We start from the raw sequence: 23335 nt of genomic DNA, 5'->3' as shown, positions 1-23335 counted from the left end.
AGGCAGAGTTGCTTTTCCAAGCATTTCAGATAAGAGATACTGAACCTATATATACATAGAATATCATCAGAAAGATATGTATAATCTGGTAATATTGGCAAACTTGAGATGGGAACTGGGTGGTTAGGGAATAGGAGTGGATGTGAGACTTTCCACTCTATAACCTTCTAGATCTTTTGAATGTTGAACCTTGAGAATTTATTTCCCATTCAAAAACTAATATTTTTAATAATTTTTTTTGAGACAGGGTCTCACTCTGTTGCCCAGGCTGGAATGCAGTGGTGCAATCACAGCTCACTGCAGCCTCAACCTCGCAGCCTCAGGTGATCTTCCCACCTCAGCCTCCCCAGTGGCTGGGACTACAGCTATGTACCGCTATGCTTGGCTAATTTTTGTATTCTTTGTAGAGATGGGGTTTTGTCATGTTGCCCAGGCTGGTCTTGAACTCCTGGACTCAAGCAATCCACCCACCTTGGCCACCCACAAGGCTGGGATTACAGGCATGAGCCACCATGCCTGGCCAAAAAATAATTTTTTAAAGAACCAAGAACATGCCTGGCACCTAGGAAGCCCCCTGTAATTGTTAGCTGCTGTTCATTAGGGTACATTTTATGGACTATGCCAGCATTCCTTGGGATTCTTAGATAACACCAACAAAAGATTGGACAAGCTGTGGTCCCACAAGATATGGGGCTTGGCCCCTGTTATTTAGGCTTTGAAGGGAGCAGCACCCCAGCCTTCAGTGGGAGTCTTATCCTGACCTTCTCACTCTTGGTCAAGCTGAGAGATGCAGAGGTTTTCAAGAGAAACCTCTGGAGTCTAGTAGGCTCGGTCTGCACTCATGGGGAACTAAGGGACTCCTTACCCGTGGGACGAAGGGTCGGAAGGACTTGGTGGTCAGTCGGATATTAGAGTCAGGCGGTATCTGCAGCAAAGAGACACGAAGAAGTTTTAGGGTGCTCCCGCTGGAGCTGAAGCTCTAAAGAAGACTGGGGAGACAGGGGAATGTGCAAGACTGTCGCTTCTCCACAGCCTGGGTTACCCTGGCAGGGAGAGATGCCTGTCCTGCATTCACCCAAGGAGAGCACATGGGTCTTCAGCATCCTGCCTGCTCTCCCCCGGGGGTAGCTGATGTGTGGGTCCCACTCAGAGGGTCTGCGAGGGTGAGGTTTGCGGTCACACAGACTTTGGTTTGTGTCCTGACTTTGTGATCTCAGGCCAGCCCTTCCATCTTCCTGAACCTCAACTTCCTTATCCATAAAATGGGGATAACAATAGTCCCCACCTTCGAGTCACTGTGAGGGCTAAACGAACATCCTAGTACAAGGCCCAGCACATGGTGAGTGCTCCATAAAACGTAGCTATTATCATCCCATTGAAAGAGAGGCCTGTGCTGCAGTAGGATGGGTAAACCAAACACGATGCCAGAAGCAAAGGCCTGTGCAGGTGTAGGAGGCCATCAGAAGGATAAAATGACCCTCGATCTACCAGACGGCCCCTGACTTATACCAGGGTAAGCTGGACCGTCCGAGCTGAACCACACTGTTTCTCCCACCATCCTGACATTATTCATGAGGCCTCAACTTTTATGAAGTGCTTCAAGAGACAACTTTTTGAAACCCAGAAATATTAGATAAACTGGAGAACCATTAAAGGTGAGAGCCACTATAAAATTCAGTCTCCCTTATACAAAGCCACACTGGAAACAGTTGTTTTGGGGGTGTGAGGAAGCCTGTCTCTCCTTTTCACCATGAATCATGAAATCATGTATCTTTTTCACTTTAGCTACAAGGAAGCTCCCAGACAGGTTTGAGATGTTAAAGAAATTAATTTAAGGGCTCAGTGTCTTTATAATTGTGCTTTATTTTCACTTGGCCTTTATTTCCTTTTCTCTGAAAATATATGCATTTATCAGTGCATGTATTATCTTGCCTCATTCACACACACACACACACACACATATATATATATATATATATATATATATATATATTTTTTTTTTTTTTGAGATGCAGTCCCACTCTGTTGCCCAGGCTGCAGTGAAGTAGCGAGATCACAGCTCACTGCAACCTCTGCCTCCTGGGCTCAAGCAATTCTCCTGCCTCAGCCTCCCATGTAGCTGGAACTACAGGCATGTGCCACCATGCCCAGCTAATTTTTGTATTTTTAGTAGAGATGAGGTTTTGCCATGTTGGCCAGGCTGGTCTTGAACTCGTGACCTCAGGTGATCCGCCCACCTTGGCTTCCCAAAGTGCGAGGATTACAGGCATGAGCCACCTTGCCCGGCCTCATTCACTAAAATATTTTTTAATAAACCTCCAGAAATCATCAGGATGAGAGAAAATATGAATTAGACTAACAAGTCTAGACTAGTAAACAAGTCTAGAAAAGCAAAACACAGATAAGTAAGCTGCAAAGTCTTCCACAGTTGTTATAAGGGAGAAAGAGCTTTTTTTTTTTTTTTTTTTTTTTTTTTTTTTTTGAGACAGGGTCTCACTCTGTTGCTCAGACTGGAGTGCAGTGGCACGATCTTGGCTCACTGCAACCTCCACCTCCTGGGTTCAAGCGATTCTCCCACCTCAGCCTCCCAAGTAGCTGGGATTACAGGCACACACCACCACACCCGGCTAATTTTTGTATTTTTAGTAGAGACAGGTTTTTGCCATGTTGGCCAGGCTGGTCTCAAGCTCCTGACCTCAAGTGATCCGCCCGCCTCAGGCTCCCAAAGTGCTGGGATTACAGGCGTGAGCCACCACACCCAGCCATGGGAGAAAGAACTTTGGCTTTGAGTTTCTTGGTTGCCAAAGTAAAAAGGGAGATTGTGCTAACATATTTTTCTTGGTGTTGATTTTTCTCGGTGTTGATTTTTCTCTTAGCTACAACTCACTATTTGACTGATGTCGACAGGGGTGAAAAGGAAAGAAGGAAGGAGCGGTAGGTTATGTGTTCATTTGAGAGACCTGTTTGCCACCATCCTCACCATGTCATCTGTGATGGAGAAGTTCAGATATCCTTCCTCATGATAAACCAGGCTGGCCGTGTTGAAGACATAATCCGAGATGGCAAAGTAGACCATTTTGTTGTGTTCCTCAGGAAGGCTCATGACTGGAGCAAGGAGGGTAACTGGGGAACGGTGGTTACGATGAAAGATTTCACCCTGGAGAGGGAAATAGGGTCCAATTGGACTTTTCAAAGCCTATCGTGGGGCAGGGGCTAGGTATTCCCCTACACAGTCCGATGAAGGGACGCTGGCTGGAACACTGCCTGAAACTCCACCATTAAAGGCAGTGTTACGTCTTTCAATGAAAAGCTCACCAGAAGCTTTGCTATATTAACCCACAGGACGTCCTGGCCAGCCCCTCTATATGCCCTAGGCCCATCTACACTCCCTAAGCCCCGCTCTGATTGGCCTTTTCTGCATGACGGGCAAGGCAAAGTAGGGGAAAAAGGAGGAGGGAAGCGTTAAGACTTGAGAGGTGTAAGACAGCCGTGGGAGAATCCTAGCTCTGGAAACACTCCCCGCCACTCCATATCACCCGGCCCTTGACAAAGCGGGAACCACTGGGAGGATGAGGACAGATCTGAAGTTGAGGGGACAGGTGGCCCAAAGAATGGCTGACCCTGAGGGAAAGCCTCACCCACACAGCCCGGCCCCAGGACCCTCACCTTAAACATCACCTCCAGCATCTGGGCTGTTGCCCGAGGGTCTTCCACTAAGCTATAATCAATGCCGGCGAAACTGTCAATCTCTTTTGTAACTGTGAACGAGGACAGGGCAGAATTAGGGGCCAGATGACACTTTCAGCTGCTGGAGGAGGGGCAAGGGCTCTGGCTGACTCACATTCCCTGTGACTTTCTTCAGAATCCCCCTACTAGCCCGGCCCTGAGGCAAAGAATTGCTTCTTCAAGAAAGAGACTACATGGATTCCCTTGGATGAGTTAACAGTGGTGGGGGTGTATGCTCAGCCTAGGGCCTAAGCAGTTTCCAGACAAGCGCGCACACACACACACACACACACACACACACACACACACCCCATGAGTCCAGGCTTCACCTCTCCAGCCACACCTGGAGCTTAATGCTGAGCCAATAACCAGGAAGGTCAGGCATGGCACGTCCAGAGGGCCCAGACACTCCCCTCCAAAACCCTGAATGGATGAATGTTCCAAGTCTCAGTACTGGGTTGCCGACCTGGACTTCTGGTAAACGTGATGTCAGCAAATAACCGCATAGGGGCTTAGGAGCTAAGGCATCAGAGAATATCTCAGATAATTTATCAGGGTCTCCCCCTCCGAGCTTAATGTGTGCACCCTGGATCCAGGGACTCCACTTGTAGATGGCTCCCTGCAGCCCTGTTGGCAATAGCAAGGGACAGCAAAGCACCTAAATGTCCATCAGTGGGGGACTTATTAAATAAATGAAGACACATCCATGTGATGGAACACTACACGGCTGTTAACAAATAAGGTCTGTTACAACCACTTTGGAAAACTGTTTGGCAGGATCTTATAATGCTGAATCTGGGCATATCACATGATATGATGAGCTTGCAATTTCACTCCCAGATATATACCCAAAGACATGCGACCATAGGTACTAGGACATTTATAGCAGCACTATGGATAATGGCCTAAAACTGAACACCCCCCAGATGGCCTTCAACAGTAGAATGGACAAATAAATGGGGAAACATCTACATGGTGATATACCATGCAGCAAGGAGAATAAACCAGCTACACTACAGGTGCATGCAACAATATGCATGGACCTCATGTTTTATTTTATTTCATTTCTTTTTGAGATAGGATCTCACTCTGTGGCCCAGGCTGGAGTGCAGTGGCACAATTTCAGCCCACCGCTGCCTTGACCTCCTGGGCTCAAGCGATCCTCCCACCTTGGCCTCCCAAGTAGCTGGGACTACAGGCACACACCACTATGCCTGGCTAATTTTTGTATTTATTGTAGAGATGGGGTTTCACCATGTTGCCCGGGCTGGCTTTGAACTCCTGAACTGAAGTGATACTCCCTCCTTGGCCTCCCAAAGTGCTGGGATTATAGGTGTGCGCCACCAAGCCTGACCTGACCTCATATTTTATTTTGTTTATTTATTATTTATTATTTTTTTTCTTTGTTGAGACAGAGTCTCGTTCTGTTGCCCAGGCTGGAGTGCAGTAGCGCAGTCTCAACTCACTGCAAACTCCGCCTCCCAGGTTCAAGTGATTCTCCTGCCTCAGCCTCCCGAGTAGCAGGGATTACAGGCATCCACCATGGCACCTGGCTAATTTTTGTATTTTTAGTAGAGATGGGGTTTCACCATGTTGACTGGGCTGGTCTCGAACTCCTGACCTCGGGTAATCCACCCGCCTCGGCCTCCCTAAGTGTTGGGATTAAAGGCGTGAGCTCTCACGCCTGTAATCCCAGCACTTTGGGAGGCCGAGCGGGCGGATCACGAGGTCAGGAGATCAAGACCATCCTGGCTAACATGGTGAAACCCCGTCTCTACTAAAAATACAAAAAAAATTAGCCAGACGTGGTGGGCACCTGTAGTCCCAGCTACTCGCGAGGCTGAGACAGGAGAATGGCGTGAAATCGCGAGGCGGAGCTTGCAGTGAGCCGAGATTGCGCCACTGCACTCCAGCCTGGGCAACAGAGCGAGACTCCATCTCAAAAAAAAAAAAAAAAAAAAGAAAAAGAACACAAAAAATAAAGGTGTGAGCCACCACGCCCAGCCCTGACCTCGTATTTTAAAGTTGAACAAAGAAAGCCTTCTGGCTTTTGAAAAGAGACTCAAAATATTGTCTGATTCCATTCATGTGCAAAGTGCAAAACTAATCTTTGCTGGTAGAAGTTGGGATGGTGGTGACCCTGGAGGGCTGGGCAGTGACGGAGGGGGACACTAGGGGCTCTGAAAAACCAGCCGTGTTCTGTTTCTCGGTTGGGAGCTGGTTACATGCATGTAAAAACTCTTTAACAGCACACTTATGATTTGAGCACTTTGCTTTATAAATATACTTCAATAAAAAGTTTTTAAAAATGAAATCAAGCTGGCACAGTGGCTCGTGCCTGTCATCCCAGTACTTTGGGAGGCTGAGGTGGGCAGATCACTTGAGCCCAGGAGTTCAAGACCAGCCTGGGCAACATAAAGAAACCCTGTCTCTACAAAAAATACAAAAAGTAGACGGGTGTGGTGCCATGCACCTGTGGTCCCAGCTACTCAGGTGGCTGAGGCAGGAGGATCACTTGAGCTCAAGAGGTTGACGCTGCAGTGAGCCGAGATCACACCACTGCACTCCAGCCTGGGACACAGAGTGAGACCCCATCTCAAAAAAAAGAAATCTGGAACAATGCCTATACTATGTGTATATGAACATATATATTTAAAATTATGCATATACACATAGATTCATGAACAAAATAATACATATATGAATGTCTATTTATATGCTTACATGTATTTATATTTGTACATACAAAGAAAATATCTGAAAAGGTACACCCAAAACAGAAGTTACTTCTTGGAAGAAAAGTGGGGGAGAAAAATGAACTTTTAATTTTTACTTTCTTTTTTTTTTTTTTCTGTTGAGACAGAGTTTCGGTCTTTGTTGCCCAGGGTAGGGTGCAATGGCGTGATCTTGGCTCACTGCAACCTCCACCTTCTGGGTTCAAGCAATTCTCCCGCCTCAGCCTCCCGAGTAGCTGGGATTACAGGCATGCACTACCATGCCCGGCTAATTCTGTATTTTTAGTAGAGACGGCGTTTCACCATGTTGGCCAGGCTGGTCTCGAACTCCCAACCTCAGGTGATCCACCCGCCTCGGCCTCCCAGATTGCTGAGATTACAGGCGTGAGCCGCTGCGCCTGGCCCTTAATTTTTACTTTCTATATTTTTGCCCCATTTACTATTTTATAAGATATATATATGCTCTTATAGAAATTAACAGAAATAAAAGTGTCCCGGGATGGATGGGGTGTCCTACCTGGCAGAGTTTGGAGATAAGGCTGTAGATCGGAGGACACTGATTTCTGGATCATTTCGCAAATCTGAAAAACATGGGAAGAGAATGCCTGAGTGAGTTCCCCAGCTCTGGTCTGGCCCCGTGCTGATCACTGCAGTCACATTATTCCACACCTGTGCTCAGTGATCACTGATTTACAAATATTTATAAGTGCTTGTCATGAGCCAGGTACCAAGGAAATACAAATAATAAAATTATGTAGGCCCCCATGTGGACTCCACTAGGGTCCAGTTGGACTTTTCAGTCTGTCCCAGGGCTGGACACCTGAGCTAGGGAGTCACTGACACAGCCTGAGGAGGGGGCACTGGCTGGAGACAGTGCCTGAAACTCCACCATTACAAAGTTTTCCTTTGGGAGGTCCTGGCCTCTCAGAATTTAGAGTTTAATAGCAGAACTAGACACTAACTAGAAATAAACACAAATAAACATACAGTTAATGTAGATAGTTTTTTTGTTTTTTTTTTTTTGAGATGGAGTCTCGCCCTGTTGGCCAGGCTGGAGTGCAGTGTTGCGATCTCGGCTCACCTCCTGGGTGAACCTCTGCCTCCTGGGTTCAAGCGATTCTCCTGCCTCAGCCTCCCAAATAGTTGGGATTACAGGCATGTGCCACCACGCCCAGCTAATTGTTATATATTTAGTGGAGACGGGGTTTCACCATGTTGGCCAGGCTGGTCTTGAACTCCTGACCTCAGGCGATCCACCTGCCTTGGCCTCCCAAAGTGCTGGGATTACAGACGTGAGCCACCACATTCGGCCTGTAGATAGTTCTTAATGGTCATCCTGAACAGATTGGCTGGACTGATCAGTATTCCCCATTCCCACTGGTACTCCTGGAAGACTGAATGCTGGGGTCTGTAGGCTACTCATACACAATTGCCACCAGTTGTGCGGCCTGCTTCTCAAGAGAAGGAAATGTGCATTTCCAGACTTGTTGGCTGTACTTGCCACTGTAATCACCCGAATTATTTATGATGCAGCCTTGGGATAGACTTTGAAAAGTCCAACTGGGCCCTACTGGGGTCCACATGAAAGCCTACCACCTGTTTGCTGTACTTGCTTTTGTAATCACTCGAATTATTTATTATGTACACTAATGCAATATCATTGGGAAAAAAGGTTTTTTGTTTTTTTTGTTTTTTTTTTTGTTTTTGAGACACAGTCTTGCTCTGTTATCTAGGCTAGAGTGCAATGGCACAATCTCAGCTCACTGCAACTTCCGCCTCCCAGGTTCAAGTGACTCTCCTACCTCAGCTTCCTAAGTAGCTGGGATTCCAGGCATGTGCCACCACACCCTGCCAATTTTTATATTTTTAGTAGAGACTGGGGTCTCACCATGTTGGCCAAGCTGGTCTAGAACTTCTGACCTCACATGATCCACCCCCATCGGCCTCCCAAAGTGCTGGGATTACAGGCATGAGCCACCATGCCCGGCCCTAGCTATAAGGGTTCTTTCTATGAAAACCTAAGATAAATACTCTGGAAAGGTGAGGTGCAAAAAAACCAAAAAACCAAAAAAACAAAAAACAAAAAACAAACAAAAAAACCCCTCTAAAAACAAGATTAAATTTGGACCAGACAACAGAAAATCTTAGGAGGAAAAAAAATCATAAAGATCAAGAAGGATTCTACACTGGGATGGCTTTGCAAGTGTCTTTAAATTCTCATTGCAGTTAAAGAAACCTGGGATGGTTTCTTGTAGCAGTTTAATGTTTTATGCAGGAAAGACCAAGGGCAATGTCAATCAAGAGACCATTTTCAAAGAATAGCTGTGGGCATTCACTGACACAGCTCGAAGAGGGGGCATTGGAGACGCTGCCTGAAACTCCACCATTAAAACATTTGGGTTCATACGTCAATATTTGCTTTGTTTATGTGCGATGAGAAAGTCCTCACTTTAAACAGCTCTTTTTGTTAGCCAGCTACCGCCTCTTGTGCAATGAATCCACATGTACAGTGAAGGAGAGGGACATGCAGAGCCCTGGCCTAGTGCAGGGGTCACAGATGGCTTCTGTGCTGAAGGGTAAGCAGGCACCATCCATCAGACGCTGGGTTGCTGATGGAAGGGTGATGCTGGGGGCTGGGAGGGCAAAGGGCTGTATCTTAACCTCTCTTTGCAGCTGCTCCATTTTCTGGGAGAGGAGTTTAGCAGCGAGGAGCTGCCAGAAAGCAAGGTCAAGTGTAGTGAGGAACATTCGTGGTTGATTGCAAGGGAACCAAGAAACTCCATCCATCTCCCTGAAGACCGCTCCTTTCTTGCTTTTCCTTCAGACAATAGCCCATCAGACCATCCCAAAAGCCTGGAGCCTGGATGCCCCAGTCTTTAGGGACATGAAGGACTGGGCAGGGGAGGCATGGGATGCCTGAGTCGCAGACACACAGCAGGGCCTCCTGAGGATGCAGCTGGGGTAGTGGTTAGGGGTGCAGCAGGAAAGCCAGGTAAATTTGGATTCAAATCCTGCCCAGTCCCCAATGGCTGTTTGACCTTTGCAGAACCTCTCTCTGCTTTTTGGTTCTCACTCACAAGATACAATGGCAAGGCCAAGTGCTTCCCAGGGTGTTTTTGTCAGTGGTGTTATAACTAGAGTGACTTCATCTAGAACAGGGGCAAAATGAGGCTGAGACCCGCTGGGCTGCGTTCCCAGGAGGTTAGGCATTCTTAGTCACCAGATGAGCTAGGAGGTCAGCAGGACTGGTATCACAAGATACAGGTCATAAAGACCCTGCTGATAAAACAGGATGCGGTAAAGAAGCTGGCCAAACCAACCAAAACCAAGATGGCGACGAGAGTGCCCTCTGGTCGTCCTCACTGCTCATTATACGTTAATTATAATACATCGGCATGCTAAAAGACTTGACCACCAGCTCCAAGACAGTTTACAAATGCCATGGCAATGTCCAAGTTACCCTATATGGTCTAAAAGGGGAAGGAACCCTCAGTTCTGGGAAGTCCTCGCCCCTTTCCAGGAAAACTCATGAATAATCCACCCCTTTAGCACAGACTCAAGAAATAACCACAAGTATACGCAACTGAGCAGCCCATGTTGCTGCTTTGCCTGTGGAGTAGCCATTCTTTTCCGTCATTACTTCTCTAATAAACTTGCTTTCACTTTATGAACTCACCCCAAATTCTTTCTTGCGCGAGATCCAAGAACCCTCTCTTGAGGTTCTGGATCAGGACCCCTTTCTGGTAATATTTTGGGAAGCTGGGGAAAGAGATAGTGAGTATATATCACCCAGAGAGCAAGCATTCATGAGTGCTTATTCTTCTCCTTAGCCTTGCTGGTCCAGGTACCACATCCCACCCTGAGTGGGGAATTAGAAAGGCCTGCGTCAGGCTCTTAGTTTTTCTGGAAGAGAATTCGAAGATCTCTAAGGATCAGGGGTCAGGTGAGATCTCCATCTTTCCCAAGACACCTAGCCCTAGAAGGGCTTTGGTACAAGCTGCTCCACATTCTAGGAAGCTCCAATCCTGATTCAGCCTCTCACCAGCAAGGTGACACTGGGAAAGCTACTCCACCCCTCAGCCTCCTCTGTCCATGTGGAAAATGGCGCCTCCTTCCAAGGTCGAGGTTAAGATCCAATGGGACTGGCTGGGTGTGGTGGCTCACGCCTGTAATCCCAGCACTTTGGGACACTGAGGTGGGCGGATCACGAGGTCAGGAGTTCAAGACCAGCCTGGCCAATATGGTGAAACCCCGTCTCTACTAAAAATACAAAAAATTAACTGGGCGTGGTGGCACGTGCCTGTGGTCTCATCTACTCGGGAGGCTGAGGCAGAAGAATTGCTTGAACCTGGGAGGTGGAGGTTGCAGTGAGCCAAGGTCGTGCCACTGCACTCCAGCCTGGGCGACAGAGTGAGACTCTGTCACAATTAAAAAAAAAAAAAGATCCAGAGGGACTGTGCACATGAAGTGCTGAGCCCATTATCCCTGGCCAAGCCACAGGCTCAAGAAATAGCAGCCATTTTTGTTATAAATCAGAATAGTTATACAATAATATATTCTGTACAGCATTAATTATATTCATTTATCAAAACAATAATTATGGTATGGGATTACTATGATAATTATAATTGTACTACCTTACTATTGTTATGCACAGCAATATGGCAACAGGGTGCCTGAGTAGGTTGGCATATTTCTCAGGGTCACTTAATCCCAGGGACCCAGAACCAGAAAAGAAACAGCACAGCTGGCCACACCCAAAATGCGGGGTTTGCCTGCTGTTCCTGCTTCAACCACGAGGGGGCACTCAAAGCCAAACCAGAGGTTGGACTTACAGACCAGGGGGGGTGTCTGTGTGCGCGCGTGTGTGTGGTGTGGGGGGTGTGTGTGGTGTGAGTGGGTGGTGTGTTTGTGTGTGTGTGCGGAGGGTGTGTGTGGTGTGTGTGTAGGGGGTGCGTGTGGTGTGTGTGGGTGCTGTCTGTGTGTAGGGTGTGTGTGGTGGGTGTGTGTGGGGGTGTGTGTGTTTGTGTGGGGTGTGGTATGTGTGTGGGGTGTGTGTTTGTGTGGGGTGTGGTATGTGTGTGGGGTGTGTGTTTGTGTGGGGTGTGGTATGTGTGTGGGGGTGTGTGTGGAGGGTGTATGGGGGAGGTGTGGTGTGTGAGGGGTGAATGTGGGGGGGATGCAGGGTGTGTGGGTTGTGTGTGAGGGGGTTGATGTGTGTGCTGTGTATGTGTGTGGTGTCTTAGGTGTGTGTGGAGGGTGTGTGTGTGGGGTGTGTGTGTGTGTGGGATGTGTGTGGGGGTGTGTGTGGGGCTGTGGTATGTGAGACGTGTGTATGGGTGTGGGGTGTGGGGTGTGTGTGCAGGGTGTGTGTGTAGGATGTTTGTACTGTGTATGTGGGTGGTGTGTGTGGGTGTGTGTGTGGAGGAGTCTGCGGGGTGTGATGTGTGAGTGTGTGTATACGGTGTGTGTGTGGGGGTGTGTGGGGGGCTGTGGTATGTGAGGGGTGTGTGTGGAGGGTGTGGTGTGTGGGGGGTGCTTGTGTGTAAGATGTGTGTGTGGTGTGTGTGTGCGTGGGGCGGGGAGTGTGTGTGGGGTGTGGTGTGTTTTTGTGTGTGTGTGTTTTTCCCTTTCCTCCTTCATCACTTTCTCCCTTCCCACAGTCATTGCTACAGATACCCTTTGGCTAATATCTCAGAAACGGGATTTTGGGATGAATGAGCGTTTAGAGGAACTGAAAGTTAACACGACATCTTTTTGATTTAGTCAAAGATGATACACTCTGAAGATTTCACATACTCCTTTTTAACAGGCCAGTCTGACAGTGTTGCTGCCTCCCCATCCAGGGCTGGTGCTCACGAGCTTGCCCAGTTCCCACCTGGCCCACGCCCTCGCTGAGATTTCCTGCCTGGTCTCTTGCAGGCGCCTGAGGAATGGTTTCCTTTCTGACCTTGGTGGAATGCAGGGCAGTGTGGGGCACTGAGCAAGGCGGAGCAGAGGGAGGGGCTGGAGTCTCTGTTTAGCCCCTGCTGTTTAACCCTTGGTCAAGCAGTTGACCATTTTCTGCCCAACCGAACGGACTTGGAGCTTTGTCCCCAGCGTGCCCCACAACAGCTCCATGACCTGGGCAAATGATTTGTCCTCCCTGGGCCTTGGGCCCAAGTACGTCTAAACCAGCCCCCATGGCCTGGTCCAGGGCCAGCGGTCAGTGAGGTCTTCCATTCAGCCCTCGCCAAGCTCGGGGGAGGCCAGAGGCTTGGACCTTCTTACCCTGCTCTCCAGTACTTTCTGGAACTTGGACTCAATCTGGTTGTGGAAGAGGTTCAACAGCCACCTGGGGAGAGAAGCACAGTCTGCCACTGAACTTGGGGATGGCCGGGTGCCTGGGAAAGCCAGGCCCTGGTCCCTGGTCAGGCCAGTCCAGAAAGGGAGCCCTCTCCACCCCTTCGTGGCGCCCTGCTGTGTCCCAGCACATCCAGCCTGATTCGCTGTGTCTGGCTTCCCAGCACCTGCGGCACCCAGTCACGTGATCACATTCAGCAGATTTGGGGAAGCGGCTTGAGAATCCACATTTTTCTTTTCTTTTGCGGGGGGCGGGGGACAGGATCTCACCTTGTCACCCAGGCTGGAGTGCAGTGGCACAATCTCAGCTCACTGCAACCTCTGTCACCTGGCCTGAAGCCATCCTCCCAACTCAGCCCCTGAAGTAGCTGAGACTACAGGCATGTGCCATCACGCCTGGCTAATTTTTGTATTTTTTTGTGGAGACAGGTTTTACCATGTTGTCCAGGCTGGTCTTGAACTCCTGAGCTCAAGCGATTTTCTGCCTTGGCCTCCCAAATGGTTAGGATTACAGGCGTGAGCCACCACACCTGGTCACACTTTTCTAATCAAGGAAACTGAGACTAGAAGAGATGAAATGACTTGTCCAACGACTTGTATATTTTTCGCAAACTCTCCTTCAACCAAAGTTTCTGTGTTCCTCCAAATAGCCAGATTTCATTCACCTGACAAGGGTCCCCTTGTCAGGTGAATGAAAGTTTATTTTTTTAAATGAATATGATGCACTAATATTCCTGGCTTAAGTCTGTTCATCTCAACAGGGTTCCCCAGAGAATGATCTTCAAGTGCCTGTGCAAGCCACCTGGATCATTGCAATTATCGGAGGCCAGGCTGAGCGCTGGATTGGCCGGGAGCTGCAACCAGGAGTCCAGCTGGCAGTGCCCCGATGGAGACCTACCCCAAGTCTCCCGACATGTCCACCTCCACGTCAGCGATGTCACTGCTGCAGCTGGAGGCAGTAACTGTGGGCCTCCCGGAGGACTCGCTGCCCAACAGGAGGTTGACCGAAATGCTGATGCCCTTGACACTGACATCAAAGGAGCCCTGTAGTTTGCTGGAGGAGGTAAGAGAAGCCATGGTTAGTTCCTAGACCAGGGTCTGCAACCATTTGTGGGGAAAATAGAAGGCTCAGTTCTTACCTCCAAATACACGGAGCTGAGCAGAGATTTAAGAATAACAAATAAAGCCATAAAAGATCTAGAAGAAAGCCCAGATCCAGTATTTCCAGGCAGGGCTGGATGAAGGCCTTTCTAGGCAATATCCAAGTCTCATAAGCCATAAAGGAAATCCTTGATAAACTTGTCGGCATAGAAAATTAAAACTTCAGTGGACAAAAAAAAAAATGCCATATGTAAAGTAAAAAACAAAATTGCAGTATGAGACATCTAAAGAGCCAATTTCCTTAATATATGAGCTTATTTCCCTAATATACAAAGAACAAGCCAATATAAATTAACAAGGAAAGAAAGAACAACTCAAAAGAAAAAAAAAGATATGAACAGGAAATGCAGTACAAAATAAGCATGTAAAAGTCATTAAAAATGAAAATAACAACGACACCAGTTCTCGCCTATCAGATTCAAAAAAAACTTTTGAAGTTTTAATACTCAATGCTGTTGAATGTACGAGTAAACAGAAGTCCCAGACACTGTGGCAGCGAGAGTGCACATTGGCACAAGCTTTCTGAAACACAAATCAGTGAGATCTCTCCTCGTTCTAACACACATACTCTTTGGCCCAGTAATTTAACTTCTAAGCCTTTATCCCGTAGCTCTTCCTGCCAAGATGTACGCGTGGTGTGGGGCAGCTCACTGAAGCATCATAGGCAGTAGCAAAAAAAAAAAAAAAAAAAAAAAAAAAAAGGAAACAGCCTACATGTCCACTGGCAGCGACAGGTTGAATGAGTTGTGGGCACCCAATGTTATGCAGCCTTTGAGAACAATGGGGCAAAATGTGGTCTATTCCAGGAGTCTCCAACCCCAATGGTGGTTGTCTGGAGCTGGGGGAAGGGAAATGGGGAATGATTGTTTAATGGGTAAGGAATTTTCTCTTGGGATGATGAAAATGTTTTGGAGTTAGATAGGGGTGGACATGGCACAAAATCGTGAATGTACTAAGTGCCACTGAATGTATACTTTCAAATAATCCATTTTATGTTCCGTGAATTTCCTATCAATTTTTAAAAGCACATTCAAAAAAGTGAAAAAAAATGAGGTAGATAGTCATATGCCCATAGAAAGAGATATTTAAGATACTTCAGTGACAAAAGCCAGGGTAAGAGAGTGTGGCCAGTTCCTTTCATGGAACTAGAACAAATGTGCATATATAGGTAACATATAAACCGGCCATCTTTCTAAAGCAATAGAACGAGAGCCACACATGTAATTTTAAATTTTCCAGAAGATACATTAAAAAGATAAAAAGAAAGAGCTGAAATTAATTTTAGTAATACATAGTATGATTTCAACATGTAATCAGTATAAAAAATATTGAGATTTATTTATTTATTTATAATAAATAATTTTAAAAATTAGCCAGGTGTGGTGGCTAATTTATTTTATTTAATTAACTAATTAATTAATTATTTTGAGATAGGGTCTCACTCTCTTGCCCAGACTGGAGTGCAGTGGCGTGATCTTGGCTCACCGCAACCTCCGCCTCCCAGGCTACAGAGATTCTCCTGTCTCATCCTCCTAAGTAGCTGAGATTACAGGCATGTGCCACTACGCCCAGCTAATTTTTGTATTTTTAGTAGAGATGGGGTTTCACCATGTTGACCAAGCTGGTCTTGAACTCCTGACCTCAAATGATCCACCTGCCTCAGCCTCCCAAAGTGCTGGGATTACAGGCATGAGCCACCCCGCTCAGCTGCTGTTTTTTTGTTTGTTTGTTTGTTTTTTAATACTAAATCTTCAAATTCAGTGTCGCATACTTAGAGTAGATCTCAACTTGTACCAGGCACTTTTCAAGTACTCAGTAAAGGCATGGCTGGTGGCTACTATTTTAGGCAGTGCAGGTCTGAAGTATAAATATGGTCATATCACCCATATTTGGGCTGTTCCTTCTGTTATGGGCTGCTCTGTGTCACCACCTGCCTCCCAAATTCAGATGTTGAAGCTCTGATCCCCAGTACCTGAGAATGTCACAGTATTGGAGATAGACCCTTTGAAAAGGTGATTACATTTAAATGAGGCCATTAGGGTGGGCCCTAATCCAATCTGACTAGTGTCTTTATAAAAAGAGATTAGGACATACAGAGAGAAACGGGGTTTCTTTCCTTTCTTTTTTTAGAGATGGAGTCTCGCTCTGTCCCCCAGGCTGGAGTACAGTGGCATGATCTCAGCCCTGTGCAACCTCTGCTTCCAGGGTTCAAACGATTCTTCTGTCTAGCCTCCTGAGTAGTTGAGAGTACAGGTACCTGCCACCACACCTGGCTAATTTTTAAATTTTTAATTTATTTTTCATTTTTAGTAGAGACTGAGTTTTGCCATGTTGGCCAGGCTGGTCTTGAACTCCTGACCTCAAGTGATCTTCCCGCCTCAGCCTCCCAAAGTGCTGGGATTACAGGGGTGAGCCAACGTGCACGGCCTCAGAAATGGGATTTCTTGAGCACAGAGGAAAGACCACATGAGGACATTGCCAAAGGGCAGCCATCTGCAAGCCAAGGAGAGTGGCCTCAGAAGAAACCAGGCCTGCCAAAACCTTGACCTTGGCCCTCAGCCTCCAGAACTGTGAGAAAACACACTTCTGCTTAAGCTACCCAGTCTATGCTTGTTACGGCAGCCCGAGCACATGAACACCCCTTCCAGCCACGTGCCTCTGGGGTCAGAGAACTGTTCAAAGTGCCTGAGAGCCAGAGCCCCTGGAAGCAGCCCTTGGCCAATGGCAAGCAGGAGGACGGGGTGACAGGGTGGGGCTGGAGTAACTCAGAGGCGTGTTCTCTGCTGTCCCTGAGTTCCCCAGCTAGACAGCTTCACTTGCCCACCAGGCTGACTTCCTTCCCTTCCCTCCCCTTCCTCACTTCCCCACTCCCCTGTGGGTTTCCTCAGATCGCTTCCAAGATAAACTATTGCACTGGAATTCTTGCCCTAAGGTCTGCTTCTGTGGGAAGCAAACCAAGGAGACATGATATTACAGCACTTAGCCCTCCCATGACTCCATCAAGGAAGCAGGCCCGTCCCCTTTGGGAGATGAGGAAGTAGAGACTCAGAGACGGAAAGACACTCATCCAAGAGCCAGGACTCAATCCCCAGGCCACCTCCGGGCTTGGACTCCATCTGTCCATCACGTGGCCTTTCTGATAAGCTAGGAACACCTTGGACCTAAGAAGGATGGGGCGAAGGCCAAGGCCAAGAGCTCCAGGGCCTGGGAGCAGAGCCAACTTACAAGAATGACTTGCGCACCTTCCACCTGCCCTGGACCCGGATGGAGGAGTCGGAGATGCTGAGACTCAGGCCCTGGCCGGGGACAGGCCTCAGCGCAGAGTGAAGCAGCTCACAGCTGTGGATGTTCAGGCTGAAGGGAGAGACATGGAAGGAGGTGTCAGCCCTGGGCCTGGACCCAGCCTCACCAGGGACCAGCCTCACCAGGGACTTTGCGCCTCCCCTCTCCACAGTGGGGACTAGACCAGCAGGATCTGCTCCAGGTAAGCACCTGCTGTGCCCCAGGCATCGATCTTATGACCATGCTAAGCACATTACTTTCTTCAGGCCATATGGGCCACACTGAAGGGGTCAGCAGTGTTGTTGCTCCCTTTCCACAAAGGGGGAAATAGAACCTTGAGGAAGGGATGCAATTGCTCACGGTTTTGCAGTCAGCATCAGAACCCATGAATCTAATGACCCCCGGCGGCATCCTGAGAAGGTCCGTAGACATATCCCTTTGGGTTTGCAGTTCCTGCTAACCCTCCTCTCTCTCAATACATCCAGGTAGGGGGGAAACAGATTCAGGGAAGATGGTGGCAGCCTTAAGATAAGACCCAAAAAAGTCAGCAAGGTTGTCACAGTGTGAAAATAACGGTCAAGTTCTATTTTATTTGCCTGGCACATAGTAGGTGCCCAATAGATTTTGGCTGATGGACTGAATAAAAGAAGGCAGGAATGAAGGAAACACCCAACAGCAGTGAGCAGGGAGGGGTACAATGTGCTACGAGTCTGATTGTCGTTTCTTCACTGCCCATCCCTCAAAAAGCAGTTCACGCTCTTTTAAAGCATCAGCTGCTCAAGTCTAGTAATCTTTTGAAGACTTGGCTCAAATGCCACCTTCTCCTGGAAGCCTTCCCTGACTCCCCCAAGTACAAACTTCAGCTCTAACCATTGGGCTACTAGATTTAAAGTGTAAGGTCTATCTTCTCTTCCAAACTACATCTAGTGGCCAGATTGGATCTTGGATGAGCACTCTGAAGGAGGAAGTAGATCAACTCCATTTTACAGATAAGGAAATCAAGGCTCAGATCACACAGCCAGTAGGTCTTCCTTAATATTTGCTGCGTGACTGAGTGGAGGAGCTCAATTCCTTCCCAGAATTTCCTTCTGAGCTCTTCAGGGAACTATCCCACTGTCTGCCCCGGAGAGGTCCCCCCGCAGCCCAATCCTGAGGCTCTCTCTTCCTCACTCTCCAATTCCCCCTGACAGCCAGCTCCAGCCACTTCAGAGCCACAGCAGAAGGGAGAGCCGCACCTGTGGAACTCATAGCGCCCACGGCCGACGTGGGGGATCCTCAAGTCCCCGGTGAAGTCAGGCAGCGTGATCCTGAGCAGCTCACTCTGCAGAGCCAATAGCCCCTCCTGGGCCGCTGTGGAAAGGAAATAGCTGGGAGTCAGCTTGATCTGCCTGCCTCCTCCCCTGCTCTAAACCCTACGGTGGCTCCCACCTGTCCTCAAGAGAGGGGCCAACATCCTTATTAGCATTAAGTACAATGACAGGATATGAGCCCCTCTGTGTGCCAGGTAGCATGAGGGACATTCAGAGGCGTCCCTGCATTTCTGTGGCATTGTTAGGTTCACGCCCATTTTACTGACGAGGAAATGGAATGCCTTTGCCAACAAATCCCCAAGGGCAAAAGTGCTGTGCGCTTGGACGGATGGTCCTCCTTCTTGTCCTCCATGACATCTGGCCTGTGTAGAAGAAACTGGAAGGATCTGGGGGCTAGAGAAAGAGGGCATCTTTCTAGCTGGATGACTTTGACAAAGTCCCCAAACAACCTTCACTTTGTTCATCTGTCAAATAGCAATGACAACAATACATTTGCTGGGCGTGGTGGCTCACGCCTGTAATCCCAGCACTTTGGGAGGCTGAGGAGGGCAGATCACCTGAGGTCAGGAGTTCGAGACCAGCCTGGCCAATATGGTGAAACTTCATCTCTACTAAAAAATACAAAAATTAGCCGGGCATGGTGGCAGGCACCTGTAGTCTCAGCTACTCGGGAGGCTGAGGCAGGAGAATCACTTGAACCCGGGAGGCAGAGATTGCAGTGAGCCGAGATTGCACTACTGCACTCTAGCCTGGGCGACAGAGTGAGACTCTGTCTCAAACAAAACAAAACAAAACAAAACAAAACTAGACTAAACTAAACTAAACTTTCCTCATTGGCATGTCATTGAAACTGCAAAGCAAGAAGGGGGCTGTGAGGATAACAAGCACTCCTAGCTTGGTGCCTGACACACAGCAGGCACTCAGTAAATGCCTGGAACAGCAAACAGGGTTTATATTATTAAAAATATGGAAAGGGGTCGGGCGCAGTGGCTCACGCCTGTAATCCCAGCACTTTGGGAGGCCGAGGCGGGTGGATCATCGAGACCATCCTGGCCAACATGGTGAAACCCTGTCTCTACTAAAAATACAAAAATTAGCTGGGCGTGGTAGCATGTGCCTGTAATCCCAGCTACTCGGGAGGCTGAGGCAGGAGAATCACTTGAACCAGGGAGTCGGAGGTTGCAGTGAGCCAAGATTGTGCCATTGCACTCCAGCCTGGCAACAGAGTGAGACTCCGTTACAAAAAAAAAAAAAAATATGGAAAGGACCAAAATGCCCAACCTCAGAGGACTGGTTACATAAACATGGTGTGTGTGCACAGTGCAAAGGAACAAAAGAGAAACTTTCCTGATTTACAGTTTCAATGCAAGTACCAGTTACCAGGTCCCACTGTTCCGAGATCTGAGAGGCCCAGGTTTCTGTCCCCAAGGCAGGCATGGGTACACAGAAGACCAGCAGCCTCCCCTTTCACCTCTTTCCAATTTGCTCTTCTCCCTCTAGCAAATGCACATGTTGGGGTCCTTCTGCCTGGAACGCTACCCCTTGTCCTTGGGTAATTCCCACTGTCTTTTCCATTTTACTATATCCTGGAATCCTTCCCTGATTTCCCTCTTCCTGTCTCGAGCCAGTCTGGGCTCCCAACAACCCTACCTAAGGGAATGTTGTTATCTCATTTAATAGGTAAGGCAACTGAGGCTCTAGGGATGTGAGAAGACATGTGGTCAGTGCCTGTCCATATCCTTGAGTCTTTCCAGTGAGTGACAGTTGACTCCCAGCTGCCAATGTCTGCCTCCCTGAGCCTGTATGTCCTGAGGCTTTTTGTCCTGTAACTGCAGAAAGCAGGTACATGCAACAGGACAGAAGTGCTGGGGAGGTGACAAACCCCCGGCCCAGAAGCCCTCAATCAATCACTGTGGTGTATAAATATCCCAGTTCCCTTGCCACCTGGATAGTCGGGAGGCTTTGTTTCAGTATTAAAAAAAAAATACTCCTACTTTTGCTCATTCTTTGTTTTATTTTTATTTATTTTTTTGAGACAGTCTCCTTCTGTTGCCCAGGCTGCAATGCAGCAGCATGATCTCGGCTCACTGCAACCTCTGCCTCCCGGGTTCAAGCGATTCTCCTGCCTCAGCCTCCCAAGTAGCTGGGATTACAGTTGGCTGCCACCAAGACTGGCTAATTTTTGTATTTTTAGTAGAGGCGAGATTTCACCATGTTGGCCAGGCTTGCCTCGAACTCCTGGCCTCAAGCTATCCACCCACCTCAGCCTCCCAAAGTGCTGGGATTACAGGCGTGAGCCACTGTGCCTGGCCTGCCCATTCTTTAAAATTGAGGAATAATATATATAAAGTACCTAATGGGCACAAATTTTAAAGGTATTGCTAAATAATTTTTAATGTTTATACAGCAATGTGATCACCACCTGGATCAAGATATGGCAACTTCCAGCACCCCGGCAGACCTCCCTCATGCCCTTCAGGGTCTCTGCCTGCCTCTAGAGGTGACCACAATTCTGACTTCCAGTTCAGAGGCATGTGTTTCCAAACTTTACGCAGAATTTTCCCAGCTGAGTGGTTCCCATCATCAGAGGTGGTGGCTGGTTTAATTGCACACTCTCTCCTGGCTGCCCTCCCTTCCTCATCTCAGTACCGATTCCCTACAGTGTTTCCTGGAATCATTTCCCAAATCAACTACTTGCACGCAAAGCTGTGTTCTGTTGGCTGGTGGAGGACCTCACTACCACAAATAACATGCCCAGGGCACTCAGCTGGTGGGCAGTAAGGCCAGAATAGGAGCCAGAGCCACCTGACCCAGAAGGTAGCACTGCCCCAGGGAGAGGGTCCGGTCTGTGTCCCTACTCCCTGTCCCCACTGTACCCAGAGCAGCCTGGAGCGTGGGTTTGCCAAGTCCAGCCAGCAGATGTGGCTTCTTACCATACTCCAGTCCCTTGTCGGTGATCCTGGCGACCAGGCCGGGGTTGGCACCCAGAGCCTCTGGGGTGGACGTGAGCAGCAATGCCAGCAGTATGGACGGCAGGGCTCTGGCCAAAGCCCCCATCCTAGATTCCCAGTGCAGTGGGCCAGGACTGTCCCAGCTGTGGATTGGGCCCAGGTCCCTTAAGTAGCCAAGGCTCGATGGCTGGGGGCAGTTCCTGAGGCTGGATGGGCTCCTGGGAGTGGGAAGGGGAGGCACAGGGACTGGAACCTGCTTGCGACATCATTGAAGTCATAAGGTCATACTTAGAAGCCAGATTTCACTGCCCAGATCAGTGGATGAGGAAGCCTGACTCCTATGATCATCCCTGTCCACCCTCCCCACAGAAAGACCCCACATTCATCACTGTTCATCTTGCCTCATCTCAGCCAGTCTCTTAAGAGCTCGGCTAGGAAGGCCTGGTTTTGCAGATGAGGAAACTGAGGTTCAAAAAAGCCACAGAGCTCCCTCGAGATCTCACCCCCAGCAGACGGCAGGGTTGAGAGTGAAGCTACATCTGGCACCAACCAAACTCTCTTTTTTTAAATATACTGGCTCGTTTATTTAAAAAATAAATGTTTCCCCCAATGGGAAAACAGTGTCTCTCAAACCTTGCTGGTGGTGAAATTTTCTGGAAGGCAATTGGCAAATGTTTAAACAGTTGCATGCCCTGTGACCCAGGAATTCAATTTCAGGGACTTGCCCCTAAGTACATAATTGAGTCAGTGTGCCAGTAAATCACTGCTCCAAGATACCACTGCTATGCTGTGGGAAACAGGACAGGAGAAGTGAGACCCAACCTCATGTATCCACCAGAAGGGCATTGGTTAAATGAATTATGACATGCCCCTTAAAGTGAGGCTGCAGAAATAAAGGTATTCTTGGCAAGGAAAGGGGTGTCATGAGGCATCCGTTTCCAATGGCACCATAGAGTAAGGTTCTATTTTGGGGGGTTCAAAATAGGCTTCTATGTTCAACAATCTGGAAAATATTTAGCAAGGAGTCATGAGGCATTGTCTCTGGTTGTGGGGGTAGAATTATAAGTGTTAAAAAAGTTTTTGCTTGTGGATATGTACAATTTTTTTTCTTTTTTCATTTTTTGAGACAAAGTCTACTCTGTTGCTCAAGCAGGAGTCCAGTGGCATGATCATCGCTCGCTGCAACCTCAACTTCCTGGGCTCAAGTGATCCTCCCACCACAGCCCCCTAAGTAGCTGGGACTACAGGTGTGAGCCACCATGTCCAGCTAATTTTTTGTATTTTAGTAGGGACGAGGTCTTGCTATGTTGCCCAGGCTGGTGTCGAACTCCTGAGCTCAAGTGAGCCTCCCGCTTGGCCTTCCAAAATACTGGGATTATAGACTTGGGCCACCATGCCCAGCCTCTAAAATTTTTATTTTCTTGGGGGTATGGTCCCGGGCATATATTCGCAGTAAGTCAAGATAGTAAAATTTCATTCTGGAAAACAAAATTTATAGTACAGACTGTGTTTAATTTTTAGAGTTTTGCCCCAGCCCTGATTACATTTGTGAGTTCTGCTTTGCCCTCACCCCCAGGAAGCCTTCCCTGACCACTCCCATGCTTCTCTGGATTCTAGAAAGGGTCCCCTCTGAGGTCCCAGAACCCTTTGTGCTTTCCCCACCACAGCATTAACCACTCTGCTTTTTGATAATTGTGGTCCTTTAAAAATATGTCCACGAATTCTTTGATATTCCTTCCATCAAAAGGTAATGTTTCTGCCCCCTTCCCTTGAAATTGGGCAGGTCTTCATGATGGCCTCAACCAATCGAATGTGGTGGGATTAACAG

General features: G+C 48.1%; 1 protein-coding gene across 2 annotated transcripts in view; it reads right to left on the bottom strand.

Annotated features, from left to right (window-relative positions):
* The window catches only part of LBP (lipopolysaccharide binding protein), a 32474-nt gene extending 10223 nt beyond the window's left edge, over positions 1-22251 (bottom strand). Inside the window, exons 1-9 of one of the 2 annotated variants that reach the window (XM_055372580.2) lie at positions 21490-22251; positions 18482-18596; positions 17190-17318; positions 13702-13857; positions 12732-12795; positions 6979-7042; positions 3667-3758; positions 2981-3157; positions 866-925 (exon numbers count right to left, since the gene is read on the bottom strand). In XM_055372580.2, coding sequence (XP_055228555.1) covers positions 866-925; positions 2981-3157; positions 3667-3758; positions 6979-7042; positions 12732-12795; positions 13702-13857; positions 17190-17318; positions 18482-18596; positions 21490-21613 — 981 coding nt within the window. In that variant the 5' untranslated portion in view covers positions 21614-22251. The remainder of the gene's footprint in view (positions 1-865; positions 926-2980; positions 3158-3666; positions 3759-6978; positions 7043-12731; positions 12796-13701; positions 13858-17189; positions 17319-18481; positions 18597-21489) is intronic. The other variant, XM_063702066.1, reaches the window with a different exon arrangement.
* Positions 22252-23335: the final 1084 nt, after the last annotated feature.

This window comes from Gorilla gorilla, chromosome 21 (genome assembly GCF_029281585.2).
Source record: "Gorilla gorilla gorilla isolate KB3781 chromosome 21, NHGRI_mGorGor1-v2.1_pri, whole genome shotgun sequence".
Classification (NCBI taxonomy): domain Eukaryota; kingdom Metazoa; phylum Chordata; class Mammalia; order Primates; family Hominidae; genus Gorilla; species Gorilla gorilla.
This window is presented reverse-complemented; position numbering and strand designations above follow the sequence as displayed.